Source organism: Ixodes scapularis, unplaced genomic scaffold (genome assembly GCF_016920785.2).
Source record: "Ixodes scapularis isolate PalLabHiFi unplaced genomic scaffold, ASM1692078v2 PGA_scaffold2__306_contigs__length_199485367, whole genome shotgun sequence".
NCBI lineage: Eukaryota > Metazoa > Arthropoda > Arachnida > Ixodida > Ixodidae > Ixodes > Ixodes scapularis.
This window is the reverse complement of record NW_024609857.1, coordinates 145,811,745-145,837,123: the sequence shown is the minus strand read 5'-3', so window position 1 is coordinate 145,837,123 and position 25,379 is coordinate 145,811,745. Positions and strand designations below refer to the sequence as shown.

General features: G+C 53.0%; 2 protein-coding genes across 2 annotated transcripts; both read right to left on the bottom strand.

The window, feature by feature from the left end:
• Positions 1-611: 611 nt before the first annotated feature.
• On the bottom strand, positions 612-3,802 carry LOC121836623 (WAS/WASL-interacting protein family member 2-like). The gene is made up of 2 exons (XM_042291580.1): positions 3,760-3,802; positions 612-1,581 (listed from the first exon to the last, which is right to left on the bottom strand). Exon 2 carries the CDS (start codon positions 1,578-1,580, stop codon positions 612-614), a length of 969 nt encoding a protein of 322 aa, XP_042147514.1. The 5' UTR covers position 1,581; positions 3,760-3,802.
• A 1,479-nt stretch (positions 3,803-5,281) lies between these two features.
• Positions 5,282-6,139, bottom strand: LOC115314657 (the record flags this gene model as incomplete). The annotated part of the gene is made up of 1 exon (XM_029973788.4): positions 5,282-6,139. A coding segment is annotated over one exon (858 nt), but the record flags the coding sequence as incomplete, so codon positions are not given.
• Between the last annotated feature and the right edge of the window lie 19,240 nt (positions 6,140-25,379).

The following is a 25,379-nucleotide window of genomic DNA, read 5'->3' as shown; positions in this document are numbered from 1 at the left end:
AGGGACCGGTCAGGGAGGTCATTGGGACGACAGCGACGAGCGGCTCGCAGACGACGTGAGTTTGAGTAAACTCTTTTGAACACGCACTGTGTCGGTGACTTCTTGGGGAGCGAGCGAGGCACGTCCCGATCGGGCGTCGATCAGGTAGCGACCCACATGTGGGTCGCTACCTGATCGACGCCCGATCGGGACGTGCCTCGCTCGCTCCCCAAGAAGTCACCGACACAGTGCGTGTTCAAAAGAGTTTACTCAAACTCACGTCGTCTGCGAGCCGCTCGTCGCTGTCGTCCCAATGACCTCCCTGACCGGTCCCTTTCGAAGTCGGCAGCCCAAGACCCCTTCCTTTGTCTTCGTTCCCCTTTTAAGACCTTCCCAAGTCCTTGTCCCGCCGACCGTCCAATCGGGAACCTTGCTGCGACCGACCCTCCGGCGTCAGCGCTGGGTGAGGGGGCGCTTGCCCCATCCCTCCCGGAGAGCTCGGACGCTCCACGACCGGACGGCGACGTGAAACGGGAAGGTCACGGGGAACGAAGGAGCGCCCGGCAGCACGGCGACAGGGACCGGCGAGGTCACGGAGGAGCCAGGGAGAGGGTCCCCACACCTCCCCTCCCTCAAGGCTCGGACCCCGGGGGGCCCGAGTCGGCGAAGGGTGGACGGTCCCCGGCCAGGAACTCCTCCAGCTCCGCCATCACCGTGTCCTCGGCGGGCGGAGGCGGAGGCGGGAGGGGTTCGGCCGGGCAGGCGAGTGGCGCCAGCGGGGGCGGCAGCGTGTCCGAGACCGCGGTGGCGGCGGTCGCGGCGGTAGAGGCAGCGGCGGTGGAGGCTGCAGAGGTGGCCCCCTCCTCAGGAAGCTCCCGGGCCGCCGGGGCCAGGAGGTCGGGCCGGTCCCTCTGGAGGAGCCGCAGCGCCGCCTCGACGCACGTGGGGGGGCCCACCGCCCTCAGCAGCTCCTGGTGGCGTGGGCTGGCCTCGTGGGTCTCGCGGTGAACCACCGGCACCCGGCAGAGCCAGCAGGGGTCCTGCAGGTCCGGGGCCAACTCGAAGGCGGGCAGCGTGTGCCCCAGGAAGGGCGGCGGGACCTCGACACCGGGCGTGTCGTGGACCGGTCTCGGCTGGTCCCGCCAACGCTGGCGGGACACGAAATGGAGGTCCCGCTGCCCGTCCCATGTCGTCCAGGTTGCCACGGTGTGGCATGGCCGCCGGCTCCAGGCCCGTCCCCCCTGCGGTGACGGTCCCTCTCTTCTCCTGGAAGGAAGTCGTGCGGGTCGAAGAGGCCTGCTCGAGCCTGGTCCTCCCCGCGCAGGCGGGCCCGACCCACTCTGCGGTGTGCCAGCGCGGTGGCTCGCGGAATCCGCGGAGCCCGCCTGGCGCTGTCCGGACCCAGCGTCCGACGCCCGATCGTGGGGCCACCTCCATGGTCGCCGACCTCGGGAGTCGGGCCGCCTCGACCCGGGGCGCCCACCCCGGGTACTTGGGGGAGCATTAGCGCCCCCGTTCTGGCCTGGCGGGCCTCCTGGGAGGGGTCGTCCCCGTCCAGCGCCGGCACGTGCTCGGCGTCCGGCGTCGTTCCAGAAAGGCATTCTGTGGGGAGGAAATTCAGTTAAAAACACAGAAATGGATTAAACCCTGCGCCGCAGATTGTAGTGACGGCAGAAACTCCTGTTAGAAGTGAGCTCGCCGACAGTGTCATGCACCGTCCGGCCAGCGCGCTCCATCCGTGCTCCGGACTGCGTCTGCCGTCCGGCCGAGACGGGGCTTTCCCCGTCCTCATCAGCCGCTTCTCGTCCATCGCCGTCCTGGTCGCGAAGGTAGTACACCTTTAAATCGGTCACGTGAACAGGGCCAGACTCCTCGGTTGTGTTCGGCCGAGTGAGTCTGTACGTAAGCCGCGACACTCGCGTACTTACCTCGTAGGGCCCATCCCACTTCGGAGCCAGCGATGCTGCGAATCCGCAAGCTGCATTACTCAGTGGGTGCATTCTCCTCAGAACCAGGTCTCCGACGTTGTACTCCAGGTGGCGATGGTTCTTGTCGTACTGCGCCGCCTGCTCGATCCTTGCGGCATCGAGGTTCTCTCTAGCGTCGTGCAACGCGCCCGTCAAGCGGCTTTTGAGCCCGGCCGCGTACGTAGAGAGTGGGCGACCCGATGCCCCGTCGCTGTTTCTTAACCCGTTCTCTAGTGGAGACGGGAGCTCCTTACCCAGGTTCAGGAACGCTGGTGTAAACCCGGTTGATCGGTTCACTGACGTCCGAATGGCGAAACCCATCTCGACGATGTGTTCGTCCCAGTCCCGGTGTCTCTCCGTCAGCGCGATCAGCATGCTCTTCAGGTTGCGATTCACTCTCTCAGTGATATTGGCCTGAGGATGGTACGGTGTCGTCCTCTTGTGCTTAATATTGAGGGCCAAGCAGGAGTCCACGAAGACTTTACTAGTGAAATAACTAGCATTATCGCTCACTAGACACTTGGGCGTTCCGAAACGCAGGAAAGTGTCTAACAACTTTTCCCAGATTCGCTCCGAGACCAGTTTTCTCAAGGGGTACAGCTCCACCCACTTCGAGAAATGGTCAGTGACCACCAAAAGGTACTGATTTCCCCGAGGACTCCTCGGCAGCGGGCCAACGATGTCGCACGCGACTATCTCCCACGGGTAGTGACTCATCACCGGCTGCATCAACCCCGGAGGTTTCCCGCCTCTCGGTTTCGCCTTCTGGCAAGCTGGACAGCTACGACAGTACCGAAATACGTCCTGCCTCATTCCCGGCCAGGTCGCGACGCGACATAACTTTTGAAAAGTCTTGCTGCCGCTGCCATGACCGGCCAGAGCCGAGTCGTGGAAGTATCTGATAAACTTCCTGCGTAGCTTCCTAGGAATCACCACCCTGAAGGGAGGGTCGTTCCCCTCCTCTTCGTCGATCGCGGGGATATAGCGGAGCAATAACCCATCTTCGCCCAGCAGATACGAATCGAACGGCGCGCCGATTCGTCCGTCAGTGTTCCCGGTGTCAACCGCAATTTCCGCAAGTTTTCCCAACACCCGCTGACAAAATCCATCTGCTCCCTGGGCCTCGACAAGCTCTGCCTTGCTTACCACTTCCCCCCAAGCCACGATCCTTTGCTCCCTCGTAGAGTGACCCACCGCTGCTACGAACTCCGGCTGCTTCCCCTCCTCCCAGCCATTCTCTCGCTTTCCCGCGATCGCGGGGGGCTTCTCCCCCGCGCACGGAGGTATTCTCCCTCCTCTCCCGCGCTCTTCGCCCCCCAACGGTCGCGTCTCCTCCTCCCGACCATCGTCCTGGGGCGCCCGAGAGAGCGCGTCCGCAACCTTGTTGCTCGAGCCCTTTCGGTACTCGACAGTGTAGGAGTAGCGCTGCAGGGTCAGAGCCCAGCGAGCCAGCCTTCCCGCTGGCTCCTTCAACCTCTGGATCCATGTTAGCGCAGCGTGATCCGTCTGTATGACAAAAGTCGTACCGTCTAGATAGAGATCGAACTTTTTCAAAGCGAACATGACGGCCAGCCCCTCCTTCTCCGTTACGCTGTAGTTGCGCTCGGGCGGTGTAAGCGTTCGGCTCGCGAAAGCCACAGGGCGCAACTGCCCATCGTGCTCCTGTAACAACACCGCTCCGACACCGTAGTCGCTCGCGTCCGTCTGTACGACGAAATGCCGGTTTAGATCTGGTAAATGTAAGCTCGCTGTATCAGCTATTGCCTTCGCGAGAGACGCGAAAGCCGCGTCGTGCTCCCTCCCCCAGATCCACCTTGAGTTTTTCCGCAGCAATTGGTTCAATGGCTGTGCTAGCTCCGCGCATCCCGGAATGAACTGCCGATAAAAACCGACCATCCCTAGAAACCTCTGAAGGCTCTTTACGTCACGCGGCGCTGGATAATTGAGGATGGCCCCCAACTTATCGTCGTTCGGCTTCAACGTACCGTTGTCAACGATAAAGCCTAAGAGATTAACCCTCGAGGCTGCGAGCTGTACCTTATCTGGGTTGATCGTCAACCCAGCCTCCCACATTCTACACAGAACGATCTCGAGATGAGTTAGGTGCTCTTCGAACGAGTTCGAGAATACTACGACATCGTCCATGTAAGCCATGGCAAAGTTAAACTTCGCGTCCCCCAGCACGATGTCCATCAGCCGCTGAAAACTAGACGGCGAATTCGATAATCCGAACGGCAGGCGGGTAAACTCAAACAACCCCCGGTGACAAGTGAACGCTGTCTTTTGGACGTCGTCTGGTGCTACTTGGATCTGCAGGAAGCCTCTGCTGCAGTCCAGCGTGGTAAAGACCTTCGCGCTACCCAGCGAGTACATGATGGACTCAATAGATGGAAAAGGATACGCGTCCCTTTTGGTCATCTCATTGAGTCGGCGGTAGTCTACGCAAAGACGGGCTGTCCCGTCTTTCTTCGGCGCTAGCACTACCGGAAATGCCCACGGGCTTTGCGACGGCCGTACGGCCCCCGTGTCCAACATTTCATTGAGAGCCTTATCTAGGAGAGCTCGCTTGTGCACACTCAGCGGTCTGGGGTTACAACCCCACGGCCTAGCGTCTCCCGTGTCTATCTCATGTTGTAAAACATGCGTGACTCCCGGCCTCTCAGTAAACATAGCTGCGTGTCTAGACAAAGCGTCCGCTAACGATCGCCTTTGTTCGGCCGGCCCGTCGAAAGAAGCCACGATCTGTTCAACGTTATGTGGTACGGCCCGCGCAGCTAACACCTGCTCCTCGCGCAGCCTAGCGAGCGAACATTCCGATCCCTTCCCCAAACTAGGTGGGGCTACAAAGGGGATGAGAGGGGTCAGCGGGTTGTAGTGGTACCCGTTATTCTTTAGGTCTAGAATGATCCCCTCTCGGCAAACGAAGTCCTGTCCCAAAATAACTGGGATTGACATGCCCGGCAGGTAAACAAAGCGCTGCCTCCTTCGCTTGCCGTCGAGGCCGAGGTGAAGGCGAACTGCGCATTGCGCCTCGGCCGATCCTGCCGCTAAACGCAACGGAGTTGCAACTTCGCGCATGCACAGGTTTCTTTTGCGGCAGTCCGTGTACACGGAGTCTCCGATGAGAGAGAGGGTTGAGCCGGTGTCGACTAATGCTAGATAATCTTTACCACCGATCTCTACCCGCACGTACGGACCCCTTTCAGGTGTCGAGTCCTGAGCCCGACATGCCGACGGCGCGAACGCTACCCGATCGCTGCCCGCGACTTCCGCCCCGTCGGCGAACTGACCCGGGGCCTCGGCAGCGGCCGGCAACCTTGATTCGGGCAACCCGATTACTGGCGCCGGCCCCGCGCGTTTTCCGAGTATCCGGATTCGGCCGCTGCCCACGTGCATTGCCGCCTGATGTGCCCAGGCTGGTGGCACCTGAAGCACCTGACTTGGGCGCGGTCGTCGCGTGCTACAGTTGATCTGTCGCTAACGGCACGCGGCGCGCCGCCTCGCCGAGCGCTGTTGTCGCTGCCGCGAGCGTCGTAACGCGTCACGTCTCCGCGGTATTCGACCGCGCCGCCCCCCCTACGGGGTTGCGCCCCGGCTGAGTGTGCGCTGGCTACCCTGCGCCTTTGCTCGAAGCCGAATGGGTCGAGGGCCCGAGGTGGAATGGCTCCGCCATTCCCGCGATCCGCGACGGCCACGTACGCCGTCTGCGACTCGACGTAACCGTCCGCGGCGCGTCCCGTCCACGCGCAACCCGGCTCCAAGGACTCCTCGGCTCTTGGAGGGGGCCGATACTGCAGTTCAGCGAGCAATCCCGCTTGAACCGTGCGCGCCTCTCTCGCCAGTGCTTCGAGGTCTGCGAAATCGCGTCCTCGAAGATACGCCTTAAATCTGGGGTGGCACTGGCGGATCGCCCTCGCTACTTTCTCCGCGTTAGGCGCGGAGGGTTCGGCCCGCGAGTAGAGCTCCTGGAGTGCACGGACATACTCCACGAGGCTCTCATCCGGGTGCTGAGTGCGGCTCGCCAGCTCGTCGCGAATCCGCATCTCGTAGTCGGGAGGAAGGAATTCCTCCCGAAACCGCGCCCGGAAGTCCGCCATTGATTGGAACGGCGTTTGCAGCCGTCTCCAACGCGCGGCGTCGCCCGTCAGTGCAATCGGCACGATCTGCAGCAGGGCTGTTGCGTCCGATGCCCCCAAAGCGGTTACGTACGCGTCTAAATCCTGCAGGAAATCGTGCACCGATTTCCCGTCGGAGTACCCCGAGTACGTCGGCGTAGGCACGCTCAACCGCGGGCGGGGTATCGGCAAAGGCGCGGCACTCGCGACGCTTGGGGCTGTCCCCATCTGCCGCGACATCGCGTCCATCATCCGCGTCATTGCGCGCATCAGTTCACCGGCGTCTAGCACGCCTTCCGTCGCTGGTGAAGCTGGGGGCGAAGTCCCAGTCTCCGGGGGCGCGCGTGAGCCCGAGTCTCCGCTCATCGGAGCAGCCCCCGCGCTATCTCGCCCAGGCTCGTCCTCCGACGAACCGTCCTTACTCGCGCCGGTGGTCGACCTGGTGTCGACCATTGTCACTTTCTACCAACTCGAACACAATTCGCAAAATTCGAGCACGCTAACCTCCAAAATCCGCGAAAACGCAAAGTGCGCGACCTCTCAGGGAGGAGCGAAAGCAACGGCCAACCGATCGGGCCCCACGTTGGGCGCCAGATTATGTGGGTCGCTACCTGATCGACGCCCGATCGGGACGTGCCTCGCTCGCTCCCCAAGAAGTCACCGACACAGTGCGTGTTCAAAAGAGTTTACTCAAACTCACGTCGTCTGCGAGCCGCTCGTCGCTGTCGTCCCAATGACCTCCCTGACCGGTCCCTTTCGAAGTCGGCAGCCCAAGACCCCTTCCTTTGTCTTCGTTCCCCTTTTAAGACCTTCCCAAGTCCTTGTCCCGCCGACCGTCCAATCGGGAACCTTGCTGCGACCGACCCTCCGGCGTCAGCGCTGGGTGAGGGGGCGCTTGCCCCATCCCTCCCGGAGAGCTCGGACGCTCCACGACCGGACGGCGACGTGAAACGGGAAGGTCACGGGGAACGAAGGAGCGCCCGGCAGCACGGCGACAGGGACCGGCGAGGTCACGGAGGAGCCAGGGAGAGGGTCCCCACAGTACTTAACTTAAAAATATTTTCTAGTTGGCCCTAAGTTGGTCTATAAAAACATTTCTCTAACTTTTTTTTTAATAAAACAGGCTGATACAATATCACTTCGTTTTCATATTCTCTACGTCATTATAGGAGACTTTTCCATAAAAGCTTGGTGTACAAAAACCAAGCATCGAGTAATAAACTTGTCCGTTTATCTGTTCTTCATGATTCAGTGCATTGTTAATTATGTTCTCAACCTGCATCTTCACTAAGCACTCATGCATTAAAATTTGTTGCAAGATGAACAGATATAATCTCTGACTTGAGCGCGAGCTATCGACCTGCCGTACCACACGGTGCGCGCGCAGCCAAAGCTCGGCGGCACGCAACGAGCGCGTACTGAAGAGGCTGGAGGCGGAGCTTGTCCTACTTTTTATTTATTTTATTTTTTTCTCGAAACTAGTTAGTGTCCGCGTGTACGGCCATGGATGATGGTAATTCTCCCTGTGCGTCAGCGCAGTTGTTTCACCGCCAAACATCGTCGAAATGAAAGATGGACATCATCAGACGCACTTCATGTTCGTGAAAATGCTCGCAATTTAGACTCGAAACCAATTACTGATTCTCCAAGTGGCTCAGTACCATCGTTTCATTCGCTGTGTGCTACAACAAGAAAACCTGTATCACAAAAGAAGCGAAAACGGCACGAAATAGCAACACAATCGCGTGCACGTTGATACCGAAACCAACCAAATTGAAGCAACCTCATGGCGGCGAGTGCGCCAGCGCCCTCTACCCGACAGTCAGGCAACTACTGGAATGAAAAGGTCTATACAGTTTGCCCACTGTAGAATAAGCCTGTGGCAACGTTACTAAAACACTCAGTTGGGAAACTCCCATTCACACAGCTTTGAAAAAGTGGCCCCAATCTGTCTCCGAGCACCGAGCTAATGACGAACACAACGCCACCATTTCTCCCGCAGCGGCCACTCGAGGAACTGCACGTGACTTCTATTTTGGCTTACAGAACAGATACAGTTCAGAAAAAGTTTATTGACGTCGATTCAATGAAAATGGACACATACATAATACACACACTGGTCTTCTAGCTTATTTATAGTTATTGGACCCTTCGGTACAATGGGTACACTTTACACGAGAACCGAACACACTATATCATCCCTCACGCAAAAATAGCGCACCAAAGACGCCGATTCAGGAAAAAAAAAAAGATACATGAGGAGAGATAAAAACGGCAAACTCGGGTGCCATTTCACTAAAGGCCTTATCAAACCAAGGGAAGTGGCGCGAAAGAAAGAAGGATTCGGCCGTTGGCCAAACGGACGTAGAGGCAGGACCATCGTCTCAGGAACTCCTGCTCTCCCAGCCAAAAGAGTTCGCGGTCTAGATAACGGTACAAGGAACCACGAAGACGGGACAGCAGAGGCCACATGGCTCGCGTACGACGCTGCTGGCCCACTGCAGCACAACGATTTTGCCACAGCACATGCTGGCCGACTGCTAAAAGGAGGAGGGCGAAGCCTCCTCGAGGATAGCGGCGGCCCGAGACGTAGTGCGCAATGCCCAGAGCGCGAAAACCATGGTGCACGAGACGCCAAAATGATCGCGCAACGCTGCAAGTCGCAAAAACGTGGGAGTTCGTCTCCACTTCTCCACAGTTCGGGCACCGGGAATCAGGCACCATGCCCCAACGTTGCAGACGATCCCTTGTCGGAAGAACCCCCCATCCTCGACGCCACTCGAGGTCCTCCACGGGCCCAGGAAGACGGCGGGAAACCAAGGAGCCCCACGGAAAAGCGTTTGCCCGTACTCGCTCATCAGCTGTGATCCGCGTCAAGCAGACCTCCTCAACTATACGAGCCGGTGGCTCGTCTCGCACCATTAGGTCTGGCACCATTTTGCCTAAATCCTCTTGAAAAGTCACCACCGCTTGGTAGAAAGGGGGTGTTATCTCAGCGCTCGGGTAGAGGTTTCCTAGGGCCCGAGGTACGAGCCTTCGACGCGAGGGACCCAAGAAATACAATGCCAAACAGCGCGCCGGGTGTTCTGTGTCGTCAAGCACCCCCAAGATGGTGCGAAGCGCGAGTACTCGCGACATGGTATCGATACAAGGCATTCCCCTTCCTCCGAGTGACGTCGAGAGGCGGAGGACAGCTCTGGTCACGACCTCCGTGCCCTGGCTCCAGTAAAACCTAAAAAGGCAAGTCGTTACACGCCGGCAAAACCGAGGTGGAGGGAGACTGACATGGGCCGCATAGAAAAGTTGACCGCAAAAAACTGCTCTCACAAGATACGCTCTGTCACGAAGCGACAACGAAAACGTTTCCGCCACGGCAACCTGGCGCTCGAGCGCAGTGGTTATAGTCTCCCACGTGCGTGGCGACACTCCACAACAGTCAAAAAACACTCATAGGACACGAACCACGGCTACAATTTGGATGTCTGCATGTAAGGAAGGAGGGGAGCTTCCGAAACGAAGAGCTTGGCTTTTGGAGGTGTTTAAACGCGCTCCCGAAAGGAAACCGTACTCTGAAAAAAGCTGCGCAGTGGACTCAAAGCTCTGCGAGTCACGCAAAAACAAACTGACATCGTCGGCGTACGCGCTAACCGCGACATCACCGCGGCCGGGTAACGGAAAGCCGCGTATACGGGAGCAAGACGCAAGGCGTCGGAGGAGAGGATCCAGACTTAGGACATAAAGCAGAGGAGACAGGGGGCAACCCTGCCGTACTCCCCTTGTCACGGAAAAGGGAGCAAGGATCCGCCCATTTACTTGAAGATGGCTTGTCAACCCACTGTACAGAGATCGCAGCAAGTCTATAAAAGTGTCAGGAAATTCAAAAACTTTCAGAACTTCAAACAAAAAACAGTGCTCGACTCGATCGAAGGCCTTGGCCTGATCGAGAGAGACGAAGCACCCTGACAGGTGTGTAAAATTGGCGTACAAAAAAAGATCCCGCGTGAGGGACAGGGACGAAAAGATGTTCCTGCCGGGTACGGAACACGTCTGTGTTGGGCTTACAACATGGGGCAAAATGTGGCGCAGACGGGAAACAAGCAGCGACGTCAGCAACTTGTAGTCGGTGTTCAAAAGCGTTATGGGCCGCCACGCCGAAGGGTCCGACGGTAAGCCACCTTCCTTAGGGACGAGCACCACGCGACCACGTTTGAATGATGACGGGACGGCGCCGGTTTCCAGAATCCCGTTGACCAGCTGGACAAGAGGGGCCCCGAATATTTCCCAAAAAGAAACGTAAAATTCGGCTGCCAAGCCGTCCGGCCCTGGGGCAGACCCAGTCTTCATAGCACGAAGGATCTCGAAAAGTTCATCGCGGTCGGTGGGACGCACGAGAGACGAGGCCAAGAACTCGGGGCAAGCAGGAACGTCGCCACAAAACTGGCGAACTTTCTCAGCAAAGTTTTCAGGTGCAAGGTGATCCGAACAAAAAAGTTGTGAAAAGAAATCTCTGAAAACCGTGTCTATGTCGTGTGGATCGTCCGAAAAGCTCCCGTCCGCAAGTTGGACATTATGAATGAAAGGCGGTCCGCCTCCACCAGTTCGCACGGCGCGGAGGCACCGAAGAACCTCTGGGTCATCCACAGGCCGGTCCTGCAGTCGCTGCTCGACAAACGTTCGGGAGGACAAGCGTAAAAGGCGCTGGTGTCGATCACGGAGGACCGCCAGGTATTCCGACATCAGGTGTGTGCGCGCGCCTCCACGCTGCACTGCGCGGATGCGGTTGACAACCTCGTTGAGGGCGTCGGTCGTCCTGCGTCGAAGCATCTTCCCCGCTGCGTTGCAAGGAAACGGCAGTCAGCCTTGATCCCATCCCACCGGGTGTGAGACAGGGGAACGACCGTCAATGACACCCCTATAGATCGACGCAGGCTCGAAAGGGCTTGGTCATCTCGCAGAAGGGAGACGTCCATTCTCCATGTGTCGCCTCGCGGTTGCAAAAAACTGGAGACGTCGAAAACAATGGACTCCGGGCGATGGTCCGAAATGTAGCCAGCGGCTGTCGGAAAAGAAAGCACCGTGCAGGTTTCAATATGAGTAGCTAGGCAGGAAGGAACATATACCCGATCCAGACGGCTCGACGAGGATCCTCGCGACCACGTGGACATGTACGCCGTTCCATTCAACTCCTGCCAGCCATCTCGCAAATCGTAGAGCGTAAGTATTCGTCCAAGCTCACGGGCATTCGAAGTGGGACGTCCGCGTCCAGGGCCGCGAACATCTCGAACAGAATCTTCTACACAATTGAAGTCCCCGCAAAGCAAAAAGGAACCGTCTTCGGGAACATATTGAAAAAGACTACTAAAAAAATTGTTAGACGCCGAAGCACGCGCAGGCGCATACACACTCACCACCCGAAACTTAGCACGACCCACAAAAAAAGGAGTATACAAGGACGCGGCCGTCAGGATCACAAAGAGAAAAAGCGCCTCTAAGGAAACAAGTGCGAAAAATTAAAACGCCTACGCCGCATGAGCGTGACACAGCAAAAGAAAAGTAACATGGGATACAAAACCTTGTTTTAAACTCGGCTACATCTCGTGCGGTAAAAAAATTTGTTTCCTGAAGAAAAAGCAGATCGCAATGTTGCGCCTGAGCGAAATGTACAACCTCACGTTGTTTGTTGGGGGAGCGAAAACCCTGAACATTTAGGGTAATCACGTGCAGGCCCATAAAAAGAAAGAAATAAGAACAAAACAGCATGGTCACAGGATAGGCTAAAACGTGAGGCTGTAGTCCTCGTCCGAGTCATGAGGCTCGGAACGCTTTTTCTTGACGGTGGACGCGATGGGCCCGTCCGAGCCGCTGCTAGTGCTCGGAAAAGTTCGTTTCGCATCACCACGGTCCTCGCCTTCGTCAGAAGAAGAAAACTTGGACGACTCACGTTGTGTTGACGGCGACAGCTCAGAACGGGCGGAAGGCTCTCGTTGGCCTGGGGTTAGGTCCGTGTCGTCGGAGATGACCAGGCGACCGGGGCTACGACTCGAGTCGACCACATCACTCTCCTGGAAGTCGAGACCGTCGGGAGACGCCGCAGCGTCATCTTGCGTCGGAACGACGGGGAGCGCCGCGCCGGCAGCTTGCGCTGGGGCGATGGTGGGCGTCGCGGCGGTGACTTGCGCTGGGGCAGTGAGAGGCGTCGCGGCGGTGACTTGCGCTGGGGCGGTGGGAGGCGTCGCGGCGGTGACTTGCGTTTTGACGATGGCTTGCACAGGGGTTTCCATAGAAAACACATCGGGCGACTTGACGGCGGTAGAGGTGACAGAGGAAAACTCACTCGATGAGTCACCGGAGGGCGTGTCACTTGGGGCCAGTGGACGATCCCGCAGACGGATGGAGGTGTCCAAATTGTCACCGAGCTCCTCAGAAACAGGGGGGCTCTTGCCTGCGGCACCCTGCGATGGCTGGTGGGGTCGAGAGGCTCCCGCTGGGTGGGCCACAGCGGCGTATGACCTACGCTGGGTACAGTCCGCTGTTGCGTGGGCGTGACCGCACCGCAAACAAGGGGCGGTGCAGCCCGCTGTTGGATGCCCGAAAACGGCGCAACGTTCGCAGCGTGCGGTCTTGCAGGCTGGCCCGATGTGCCCTTCCTGTCCGCAACGGCTGCACACACGTCGCAGTCCACGATAATCCACCATTACACGGTGCCCTTGGATGGTGATGAAGTTTGGTATGGGCTTCGCCATTTCCACCTTGACCACCCTCGTTCCTGTGAGAATGTCGGGACGGTCTCGGTACGACACGTACGTGATGGACTTTACTTTTCCGAACGGGGCGATGGCTTGCACGACGGCTTCCTCCGTGACATACGGCGGGAGACGATAAATGGAGACATGAAGGACGTGGACGCCGACTGCTTCGAGTGGCACCGCAACGTCACGGAGCACCAAGTTCCCTTGGGCTACAGGGCGGTTCGCTGCACCGATGCTGGTCACCGACGACATAAACCTTGTTCCACCTTGGTGTTGCAGGAACTTCAAACCTCCGGAACCGGCGGTTACTTGGAAAGCGTCCATAATCTCGTCGACGGCGGTGTCGGCAGGGACGCTGAACGAGAAACACATACCCTTGGCTGGTAGTACCGTGGACGCCATGGTTGGAAAACCGACAACCCCGGGGACCACGAACAAACGCGGTCCCGGGGATGCAGCAGAGGGCGACGAACTGGGCGAAACCGCGAGGCGGCGAGACAGCGAGACAGCGAGGCAGCGAGGCAGCGAGACAGCCAAAAGGCCGAGACACATACGATCTTAGCCAAAAGGCCGAGAAGCGATACAGCGGTAGAGGTTACAGGAGTGCCACTCCCGTCTCCCCAGCGGACGCGCCGCGTTCAACTACCGAAGTTAAAATGCACCTAGAGCAGCAGGCGCTACCTGAAAGGCCCGCTGAGGCATGGTTGTATAAAAACAATATTAATTGTGCCGCAAGACCCTGCAAACTAAAGATTTTAAAAACATAACGCGCCCCTCTTTTTGTACTAAACTCCAATAAATTTCATACAAAAAGAGTCTTTTTCGTTTGTTTTTACGCAAAAACAGGCTTTCAAGAAGCTCAAGGTGACCACAGTACAGACAAATGGTAAAGAGTGGCGCTGTTGTCGCATTTAGCTCGGTCTCGGTGGACGCCAGCGGTCCAGGTTTCGACGGCGAGTTTCCCAACTGAGTGTTTCATAGCATTTTCGATCAACTCGCACCGGAATCGCCCTGAAACCAGCACAGTGCACAGCGCTCCTCGGTCGTGCAGCGCGATGTTGGTGCAACATCGAGGACAAACTGCGCCGCGCCGGTGCACCGCGGCAAGCTCCATCTTGCGTCACTTCGCGTTTTGTTCGTTTTTTCTTGCGTAGGTCAGCGCACGGTGCCCGTCTCCTGTCAATTTCTTCTATTTTTTTTACTCGCGGATTTGACGGTCCCACTGAAATAAACATCGTGGACGTGATTGTCGATGGGGTCACGAAGCGGGTGACAATTCCACATGTATATGTTGGCCATCATTATTGGTTCAAGAAAACGAAACACCAGATAATAGCCGTACCTCGCTGTCATCGAAACGCCTCGCGCCGCTTTCCACGAAGTTCGTGCTTTTCGGGCGCTCCTTGCCACCGCAGCAATCGCCAGTAATCGCGGCGATGGTGAGAAGCTCGTCGTCTCGCCGTCAGAAGACCCGAGGAAATTATCTAGTGCAGCTGCGAGGCGTGTTCGTTTTTGCAAGATCGCCATCTCGATAGTCTGCGCGTCTGCTACTCCCGCCATCTTCTCGATTCCCGCTTCTGGCCGCAATGCCTGATGGGACTGCCCCCCGGCGCACCGCCGATTTTCTTGGTGCGCGTTGGGGCAACGAAAAGCCGCACCGGGAGGGTGCGCTTCGTTGATCGAGGACGTCCGGTGCGCACCGGTGCACTTGACCGAAGATGAAGGGGCGCACCTCAGTGCCCCGGTGCGCACCGGTGCGGATGATCGAGGATGCTATTAGTAACGTTGGCGTGTGGTAATCGCAAACCACGTGATCGAGGGCCTTGTGTGAATAAAAATACATTTTAGAACTAAAATCATTACATATTACTCACACAATATAAATTATATTGATAACCTAATAATTAAAAAAGAGCGAAAGTTCCTTAAACAATTATTTAAACTCGTAAAAGCGTCCTCTCACCACGGATGGGGTAACTAACCACATTTTATGCTTCGTTTTTATTGTTTTGCTTTTCAAGATGGCGGCCCCCATGGCATTTTGTGTACCCGGTTCTCGCGTCCGCTTGCGTTGCGCTTTCGCTTTATTGTGACGTGCGCACCACTGGACGACAATCACAGGTAATTTATTCACACGAGTTATTTCAAGCAGGCAAATGTTTATTTTCGCTCTACATAGTACAATTTATAAGAAAATGTTACAAACAGCACGTGCAATGATGCGGTTGCAGGCGGGTATTATCGAACATACACGGTAGTACAAACAGTTTGAATGTTAGCCTTCAAGCTATGTGCATAAACAATGATAAACCTAAGATCAACAAACAGTCTAAACACGTAGAAGTAAAGTCGCGGTAAAGGTATTTCAAAACAGCTATTCATAAGCCATGCAAAAAAAAAAAAAAACTGCACAGACGCGACAGTTTTACATAACGAGTGCGATTACAAACCAGTTGCTTTAACAGTAACTACAGGCTAATGTGGTAAAGAATAAACCTGTGCTTGGAGGTGCATTTGACCTGCCTGTCCTTTCCCCCCAAGATGAATGTTCAACACACCTGGGGGCTATGTTCGACGACAAATGTTTCGTTTCTCCTAAAAAGAAATGGAAGTGATGGAAGTGAAGATATTGCGTCTGATTGGTTAGAGGCTCAAATGATGAAAGTTCCCGCTTTCGTCATTTGAGCCTCTAACTAATCAGACGCGATATCGTCGCTTCCATCACTTCCCTTTCTTCTTAGGAGAAACAAGACATTTGTCGAACATTGCCCCCCTGGTCAGTTTTCTATGAGATATGTTGGATCTAGCTAGTCAATTTTTTCAGCACAATGTTTAGCTGTTAGGTTCGATGACAGCGCGCCTTTACAACTCTCCGTCTCCTGATCTGCCTAACGGGGCTACTGGCCCTTCGACAAAAATATCACCTATCATCGACAAACCGTAAGCACCTAGAATGCCACTTTCTGACTGCAGCATCACCATTGACCATTGTCGTCCATGGAAGCAACCTCCTGGCTCAGCATTCTTCACTTATCGCCCTCGCCAACCTCGCCTAATCTCGTTATTGCTGATCACTGGTGAAGCACACCCGCCGGCAATATGAAAGTGAACACCTTACCTGGATTCTTGCCCGTTTTACGGCTCTCTAAAGCTATATTAACTCTCAACGTCTCAAATAGTATGTGGCTTGGGGTCTAAACTTTGCGTTCTAGCCCTCTTCTGGAACAGAGCTTGTTCCAAAACTTGCAGGAGCGTCAAAAACAAGAAGAGGGCTGTTCACCTTCATATCGCTCACGGGTGTATCTTCAAACTCCGGCTCACGTCCCACCTGCCCCTGCTGCTTCCTGTCTGTCGACAATGTCGCCACTCTCCAATGCGAACATTTATGATTTGTGGTTCCACCAGAAATGTGAAAATGTATCTCTCGCTTTGTAATAGACGCCTCTCGTGATTATCAACCGAGTGGCTCTGTGCGGCGTGCCAGCTCCCACCCCTGGCCGATGACCTCTTTCCATCCCCTAAGTAGCACGGAGCCCCTGTGTACCCCACCATCATCGCCAACTCTACCAAGTAGTTCTCCGACCGGCCTCCGGCGAGCGACATCGGCAGCATTCACCGTTCGCATGACAACTCCGCGTTTGGCATAGTTGTCGTGTGAAAAGTGCGCGATCGGAGTCTACAGACTCCAATCCCGTTTGGTTTTCCAACATTTGCTTCCTAAAAAACAACCTTCCTGACTTTAAAGCGCTGAAGTAATCTTCCCGAATACAATATTCGCTGTGTGCGAGACATGGCTGGACGCCTGTCTTTGGTGGGCAATTAATGGGGAATTAATCAATCTCGCACAATTCTCTTTATTCCAGCAAAACGGCCCCTCCTTGGGGCGAAGGAGTCCGTCCTCGCCATGCCATAACACCTGCCCTGCCAACGTCTCGACAACCTAACCCCTCCGGGTCTAGAAGCCATCATTGTCGAGGTATTTTGTAAACATGGAAAGCTTCTTCTGGAGTCTACCTACTGCCCACCCTCCCTCCGTGAAAAATCGTACGCCCTCCTCCAAGAGTGCCTACAGCGCGTCGACCCCAGCAAGTTCTCTGCACTATTCATCTGAGACACTTGATGACATGCTGTAAGACGTATTGGAAACTGCTGGCCTCACCCAACTTCATGATGCCTCATTCTACATTTCTCAAAACAGCAACGCTACATTCCTCGACCTCGTGTGCACCAATAATCCCAGCTTATCCTACCGCTGCACAGTGAAATCCAGCCTACCAGGCAGTCCTCACCAATATCCATTGCCCTAAGCAAGGTCATCAAGCCAAGAAGTTCCAGCAGTTCTAAAAAACCGATTTCCCTCAACTCAGTCAGCTCATCCACCTCGCTCCCTGGTTCATCGTGTTTCATCACCCGTCGGCTGATGAGGCCGACGACCTCTCACTCAACATATCAGCAATTCAGCACAAATGTGTTCACCCTAAGGATCAACAGGAGGCACGGCAGCCTTCCATGGATGACAAAGGAGATTGCAGTCTTAATCAGACGTAAACACCGACTATTCAAAAAAGTGCCTCTAAATCCCACTCATCTTAACTAAGCCCACCAGGCACGTACCAAAGTCAAGCATCTCATTCATATCTCCCATAACGATTACCTACCAACTAAGAGCAAAAGCAACCTGCCAGCCCAAACTCTTGGGCATGTTTTCACTATAAAAAAAAAAATGTTCCACGCGCCGGTCTTCACACGTCACGGCAGGCCCTATTCTAATCTTGACGACATAGCAGAGCTCTTCTCTTACCACTTTTCTCGGGCTGTAGCATTACTTGACCCTACTGCACCTAACCTTTGTCCCACCCAACCCACAACTCAGCCAATCAAGGCCACACCAGCAATCACACTCTCTTCCATAGTTATTCTTCAAAGTGAAACCTACGAAGCCCTCGCCTGTGTCAACTCCTCTCAACGCCCTGGACCAGACAGCCTCCACCCTGCATTGCTTAAATCCTGTGCTGGCTGTATCTCCCCCGTCCTCACTCGGCTCTTCAACGATTTTCTCTCCCACAGCTCTGTTCCTAAATCCTGGAAAGTCGAGTCAGTAACGCCTCTCAAAAAGAAACACGGTGCCCCCTCAAGTCTAACATCCACTTGTGACGGAGTGTATTACCGACTCATTCGGTGCTGTGCGTGCGGGCACGTGTGTGTGTGTGTCCCACCGTGGCGCTCGCCCCAGATTACAAAGAATCCTCGCCTCGCGGCCAGGGGAGGAAAAGAGGACAAAGAAGAGGGACAGCAAAAAAAGGGCGGTTTAGCCATCGCAAGCCTTCGGACGGAGAACGTAGTAGCAGTTGTCTGTGTCGCGAACTCAAGCCGAGTTTAGATAAAGTTATATGTGCCGGAACTAGTGCTGGGTACTGTCTCTCCTCAACGTCGGGGCCCGACGTTGAGGAGAGACAGTACCCAGGACTAGTTCCGGCACATACAACTTTATCTAAACTCGGCTTGAGTTTGCGACACAGACAACTGCTACGACGTTCTCCGTCCGAAGGCTTGCGATGGCTAAACCAAACAATGGAGCCCCCGCCAATATGGTTTCCGCCCGGCAGGAGCTGCGAATCTGCCCTTGCAGCTTTCACTTATGCACTCAGCACCAGCCTCGACAACCGAACTTCATGCGAGATCGTCCAGTTAGACTTCAGAAAGGCTTTTAACAGCGCAGACCACAGCTTGTTTCTATCCAAACTCCAACAGATGCATGAGGAATTAAAAATTTACTTTTTAACACTACCTTATTCTTCAAGGGCTGTTTTCGTGATTTAGCATAAACTGGAAACACTACTGACAGGTAGGGTGTCCACTGGGTTATGTGTGCCATTGCGTGTCAAAGGGGCTTTGAGAAAACTAATTGAAGAACACTTTGTCCAAGCTCAAGAGAAAAAATCTTGTTCTTGACCACTGGCTAACACAACATGATGGCAGCAACTGGTTATTGTTGTTTTCTTCCGGTGACTTCAGAACGAGGTCTACTGGCACGACAACCAGCTGTGGTTGTCGTGCTGACCCCTAAGACAGATCGTGATGAGGAAGAGCTAGAGCCCTCCCAGCCACTGTTTTTTCCCAGATATGCAGAACCACCTTTACTGCACTTACCCAACCATTTACGCAGTTTGTCATATGACGAGTTGCAGAATATTGTCAAGTGACCACTTGTGGCTGCGACATTCATAATTGCATAAGAGATCATAGAATAGATGCCAGAAGCCTCATGAGGAATGTTATGCCGCAATGTCAATTTCGGTGGCCCTATTACAGCTATAATCTCTTTCAGCCTAATTTTACAAAGAAAAGCACTGCCGCCCTTTGGAGCTAATCAGAGCAACGAATCAAGTTTTGTGAGAGCTCTCCGTAGGAGGGGTACACTCCCACAATATGTTGTCCCGTACCTCAGCCAAATGTTCCGGTTGTCTCGTTGGTGCCGTAGCTTTGGTAATGCCCTGTAAGCTGCAGAAGGATGAGTCAACCTAGTTCCAGTAACAGTTCACCTCACGTACGAATATGACCAGAAAATGCTCATGCCACCCAAGGATGAGGGTCGACAAATTTCCCAGCGTACGGTCTCCGATTTTCTTCTTGTGGCCCAGATGATGAGCTGCCTCTTGAGTTTTCTCACTTCATCCCCCTGGTTACTGGTGGTCCTTGTCTCTGGTGTCCGGCCCTTGCAGCTTGCCTCCACACCTTTGTCGTCCTCGTGGTATTCTCTGTGATTCTCCGAGGAACCATCGTACTGGAACAAGAAAGTAACAGCATACAGTGAATGGACGAAGTGAGACACACCTTATACTCAGGGGCAGATCCAGAACTCCGCTTGGGGGGGGGGGGGGGGGGGGGGGGAGGGCAGAAAGTTTGTAAGGATGCTATTCTCCCCTTCTTTCGTGTGCACCGGGGGGTCCAGCGATGTCAAATTGCCCTCCGAGATGGGGGGAGGGGGGGGGGGGTCGACTTTGTTTGGGGGAGGGGGGGGGGGGGGCGGCCGCCCCCGTCGCCCCTTCTTGGATCTCCCCCTTGGATCTGTCCCTGCTTATACTTCTAAATTAGATAAGTACTGTGGGTCTTACTGCATGACATGCCAAGCAGATATAAATAATGTCTGGAGCTTGACGGGGGGAGGAGGGGTCTCGACACATGCTGGAAGACAGGTGCCAGATGCTGCCATACCCACAGGGTATCCTGACGAGAGAGAGAAGACAGGTGTGAGTCCAGGAAATTGGCATGTTTGAGCAACACTTTTTTTTAGAGGTGCCTTTTGTTAATTCCCTTGAAGGGACATCCATTTGACTATTTAATTCAGAATTATGTTCAATGTGCCCAGTCAACTTGCTTAGCCTGTTTGCAAATATATAACAACTGGTAAATTCACTTTTTATAATGTTGCGTTTTTTTTTCTTTTATCTTAAGCTATGATGCCATCTTCTCTTTTATGATTTTACAGATTAGCAAAAGCAAATCCCAGGTTCGGTCCTGATCCGCGTCATTTGCCACGATATTTATATTTTTCCAGTAAAGTGGTGTGCAAGCTTCGATACGTGGAGTTTGCGCGTGAACAAGCAATGGACCTTTTCCACATACCGACGGCACCAGGTTGTGGCTGCACGAACTAAAAATCGAGGAAGCGACCTACCTGCGCTACCAATCGATAATGGGAGCTACGCTACCAGTTTGTTCGCTCTCTGAGCAGCGGCGCCTGCCCAACGCGACTTTAAAGCGGGGCATCTGTGGCGTCCACCGAAACGTCGTGTTTTCCTTTCCGTCGATGTTCTTTTTTTGTGTAACACAATTATATATATGCTGCAGTTACGTGTTCTACTCGCTGATATACAGCCTCCTTCCGAATTTCCTCGATTTTTCGTCCCGGCTTCCACCGCTTGGCATCGAGCGCTCGCGCGTGCGCAGAACGCTTCTCGGAAAAGGTCCATTCATTACGTTCGACCGTTTTACAAGTCACGTCCGACGTACATACGACTAAGAAATTAACCGAGTCACATACACTGCATTGGAGAAAAGACGATCGTGCCATGGCCTGACGCGAAGGACAGCACGAGCACTTTAAAATGTTTGCACTCACCAGCAACGAACTTGAAGCGGAATCCCGGAATCTCGAACGGCGAAGTGAGTCCCCGGCTTTATGGCTTCTTGCCTGAGAAGGCCCATTTAGAACACATTCATAGCGTGATTCGGTAACTTACGTGACATTAAAACGCCCAGCGAGGATCCAACCGAAAGGGAAATGTACTGGGAAAGAGAAATTCGCAGAACAGCGACACCGACAACGCCGACAATGCGACCGGCGACATGGCTTCGGTTAGGGCAATGAACGTTTTGAAGCTAACGGTAACTGCTCGATTTTTTCTTTCCATGTTGGTTTATCATTATTACCTAGCTTATTATGTTTTCTAAAAATATTAACATTAACGCACTCAATTTAGTCAATTGCGACTCTTTTTGATCCTGTTTTTTTTGTTTGTTTTTGTTTTACAACTTCAGTTGTGTCCATCCGGCTTGAGGAGCGCTGTGTATGCGCGATTACCGGAAGTGGCCTTGAGTGGGACCACTGGTTATGATTCCACATTCCACTGTGGGTCGGGCCGTCGAGTTGGATCTGTGTGGGTGCGTCGGCTGTTTACGCGGGATTGTGACGGCTCGAACGCTTCTACCTCACCTAGATCAGGGATACAAAGCCGGGACTGTGGAGCGTGGTAAATCGTAAGCGCTGACATCTGTGATCGTGAGAAGAACAATGACAGAAGAGCCGGAGGCAGACGCAAGGTTAGGCCTGTTCATTCTGCAGCCATGATTGTATACCTTTTTAGACTGCATTCCGCCGGCGTTTTCCCGTGAAATAAAGCAAGAAGAGATTAGGCAACGACCGTGCAAGTGGTTGTTTGTTACCTCTGTGTTTATTAAAGTCGTACCAGAAATCTGAACTCCACCGCTGGCAATCGCTGTCCATGCCCCACCGCTTCGAGGCGGCCGAAAGGTATGTGACGTTGCCGAACGCGGACGTATTCGTGATTTATGACATGGGCGCCGTGGTACGTATAATTTCGCCCGGCCTGTGTCGCGTGTTATTTCTGCAACTAAGCAGTGACATTCGTCACTGGTCATCGGAAAGGTCAATCAGTCGGTTGAGGCGTTGGTGGGCTTGTGTTGGCTTGTCAAGTTCGAGCAGCGGCCGTTTTGAACGGCGGAGGGGGAAGCCGGGAAGCGGTGGGGAGGGGTGTGGGGGAGGGGTCTAGGACATTTTGGTGCATGGACTTTTAGGTGTACGGACGTTTCGGTGCACGGACGTTTCGGTGCGCGGACTTTTCGGTGCACGGTTTTTTCTGAAACATATATTTTATAACACCTAAACGAAGCGTGCACACTTTTTCCAAGGCACCGACAGTGAATTGGTCAAAATCGTTTCAAGCCATTAGCAACTTTGAACCCTTAAGGCTCGTTCATACTCTTGCGATCGAGTACGACCGAGAGAGACCAGACCGGTTTTTAAGCCTCTTACGATCTCTTAGGAACGGATGCGCTGCAGCGGGGCTGGTCCTAAGAGATCGCAAGAGGCTTAAAAACCGGTCTGGTCTCTTTCGGTCGTACTCGGTTGCAAGAGTGTGAACGGGCCTTTACACTAGGGAACACAGAAGGGCAAAATCCTTTCAAGTCACTGGAAAGTTTCAAGAATTAAACTAGGAAACAAAAAAGAAGGGCAACGGGGACACACAAAGGACAATAAGGATCATGTTTCTAAACTACCCGAGACTAGTGTGAAATAGAGTGGGTTGAAATTAAAGCCGAGAAGATAAGGTAGTAAAACAGTGACGTGTCGATCACAGCTACCTCGTTTGTTTTTCCGAACATTATGCAGTTACAGAAACAGTGATAAGCACGAATCTTTTGTTCACTTCTAAGTACATCGTACCAACCCCAAACTACACACTTTTGTTATCTACAAGGTCGTCTTAGAAAAAATAGCCTTCACAAAAACCCTTAGAAGTAGCACTAAATCCATAAACTAAAGATACACCCGGAACACAATCTTTTGTTCCCTTCCAAGAACCTCACACCAACCCCAAACCACAGACTTCGTTATCTAGAACGTCCGCTTAGAAAGAAAACCTACTGGTGCCGCAGGAACGTTGGTACAGCGCTAACTACTGTCCAAAAACAAAGATAAAAGCGCGGCATCTGCATGTCATCGTCCTATTTCATTTGATGTTGGTTGAGTCGAGGTGGTAGCTTTAGTATGGCGGTCTACTTGCGAAGTAAACGTGGAGGGTCCAAACTTCTGCACGAAGGGTTCGAATACGACAAGGAGCTATGCTTCGAAAGAAGCTGAGTGCTGTTGCCTAAAGCATTAAATAGCGATATGTTTCCAAATGTGTAAGAAAGACTGCAAAGCCAATCAATTTGTTTAGCTTATTTTAGCGTATTTTGTGGCCTAATCGTATATGGAATAGAATAATATCACTATGATGGGATATGACTCTTAGTTAATTATTAATGAAGAAAACTGAAGCGGTTTTGTATTTGAGGGAAAACACATAAATCGTCTTCATTTCGCCTCCAGGATCACAAATATCGAGATTCTTTTTCAATGTGGTTCATGGAGGCTGCAGAAATTATTTCTTAAAGTACGACTGAAGCCCCCCTTCCCGGGGCGTGGCGTCATATTAGGAGATTTCGGAACCTCCGCTCTCGCGTATCTACAGCGCCTGTCAAAGCTATGCACGCGCACTCTTGTTATATATTTTTTTTAAGTCAGAAAGAGACGTCATGACTGGTATCAGTGCGGGGAATGTACCTGGCAAGCTTGCAATGGCACACGCTGCCCACACGAGCGACACGCGCTTGGCTGCCAAAATATCCTAGTATGACGTCACGACTGGTCGGCGGTTTTTCGTGTTTTCTCGCGTTTAGTTACATCTTTAGTTACAAAGAAAAATGTTGTGGGAGAGTGCCAGAAACGATAAAGATAAAGGCGCCCGTGTTTATCTATTTAATGATAAGCTTCACGTGAATGACGATGTATTTGTATGGGACGAAAACAAAAATACACGCGCAAGTATTTCAACCCAGATGAAAACCACCCGTTCTGACTGACTTGTACCTAATCGTAAACAGTTTCGACTTTTGAACTTAAATGCACAAAGTGTCGTCAACAAATCACACGCACTTGAATCTATCCTTCTTACGCATGACCCGCATGTTTGTGTTATAACCGAAACCTGGCTTACTGATTACATTAGTGACGGAGAGGTATTTCCGGATCAGTACAATGTATTTCGCAGGGATCGTGATGGAAGGGGTGGCGGACTGGCTGTTTTACTTAAACCAGGCATTGAAGCGGTCCTGGAAACCCAAATAGAAAATCATGAAAGCTTGTTTCTACGCCTTAACTGTTGGGGCAACACTGTTATCCTTGGAACTGTTTATCGACCCCCCTCTGCTACTCCTGACTACTTGTGCAGGTTATTTGACCACTTGTTTAAATTTAGCAGCCATAAAATAATCCTGGCTGGTGACTTTAATACCCCGTCCGTTGACTGGCCGAATATGTGTGGTTCTTCTTCTGCAACTGAAATTATTTTTGATATGATGTTCGCCTTTGATCTGACGCAGTTAGTTCAGGATCCAACCAGAGTACATGGTACAAGTCACTCAATTCTTGATCTTGTTTTCGTAAACAATTCGCTTAGTGATTGCACCATATCTGTTGAACAGGGTATATCTGATCACTATTTGGTCCTCTTGACTTGTTTACTTGAGCGCTTTTCAGCTACAAAAAGAGTTATATATTCACCTTTCAAAGACTACTCGCGAGCTGACGATACTAGCATACTCGATTATCTTGACATAAATCTTGATAATTTCACTGATACAAATGTTGATACCCTTTGGCTAAAATTTAAGAACTTATGTGAATACTGCCTTGACAAATTTGTACCTACAAAATACAAGCGTATTAATCGTAATAATCCGTGGATTAACAGAAAAATCATACATCTCAAACGCAGGATAAAACGAGCGAAGAAATCAAGGTCAGTTAACTGTGATGTCACCAATCAGCAGAGCGATCTTCGTAGCCTAATTGCAGTGGCTAGAAACAACTACTTCTCCGGTACGCTTCTAAACTATCTTAAACATGACCCCCAAAAGTTTTGGCGCTACTTGACTGAAACAAATAAGCCTGTTGAGCAAATCGTGGTGAATGACACTGTCTCAACTGATCCTGGTGTTATAGCGTGCCATTTCAATGAGTATTTTCAGTCGGTTTTTTCCGATATCCGTAACCATGATTATGTGATTTCCACCACATCAAACTATCACTCTGAGTTCATAACTTATTACGGCATAGTTTCTTTGCTGTTGTCACTGAAAACGAAAACAAGTGCTGGTCCCGATAAGATTCCAAACACGTTTTTACGACGGTACGCTGAGTCCCTAGCCCATTATCTTCTCATTATTTTTCGTGCATCATACTCAAACAGCTCGCTGCCAGATGATTGGCGAACTGCCATAGT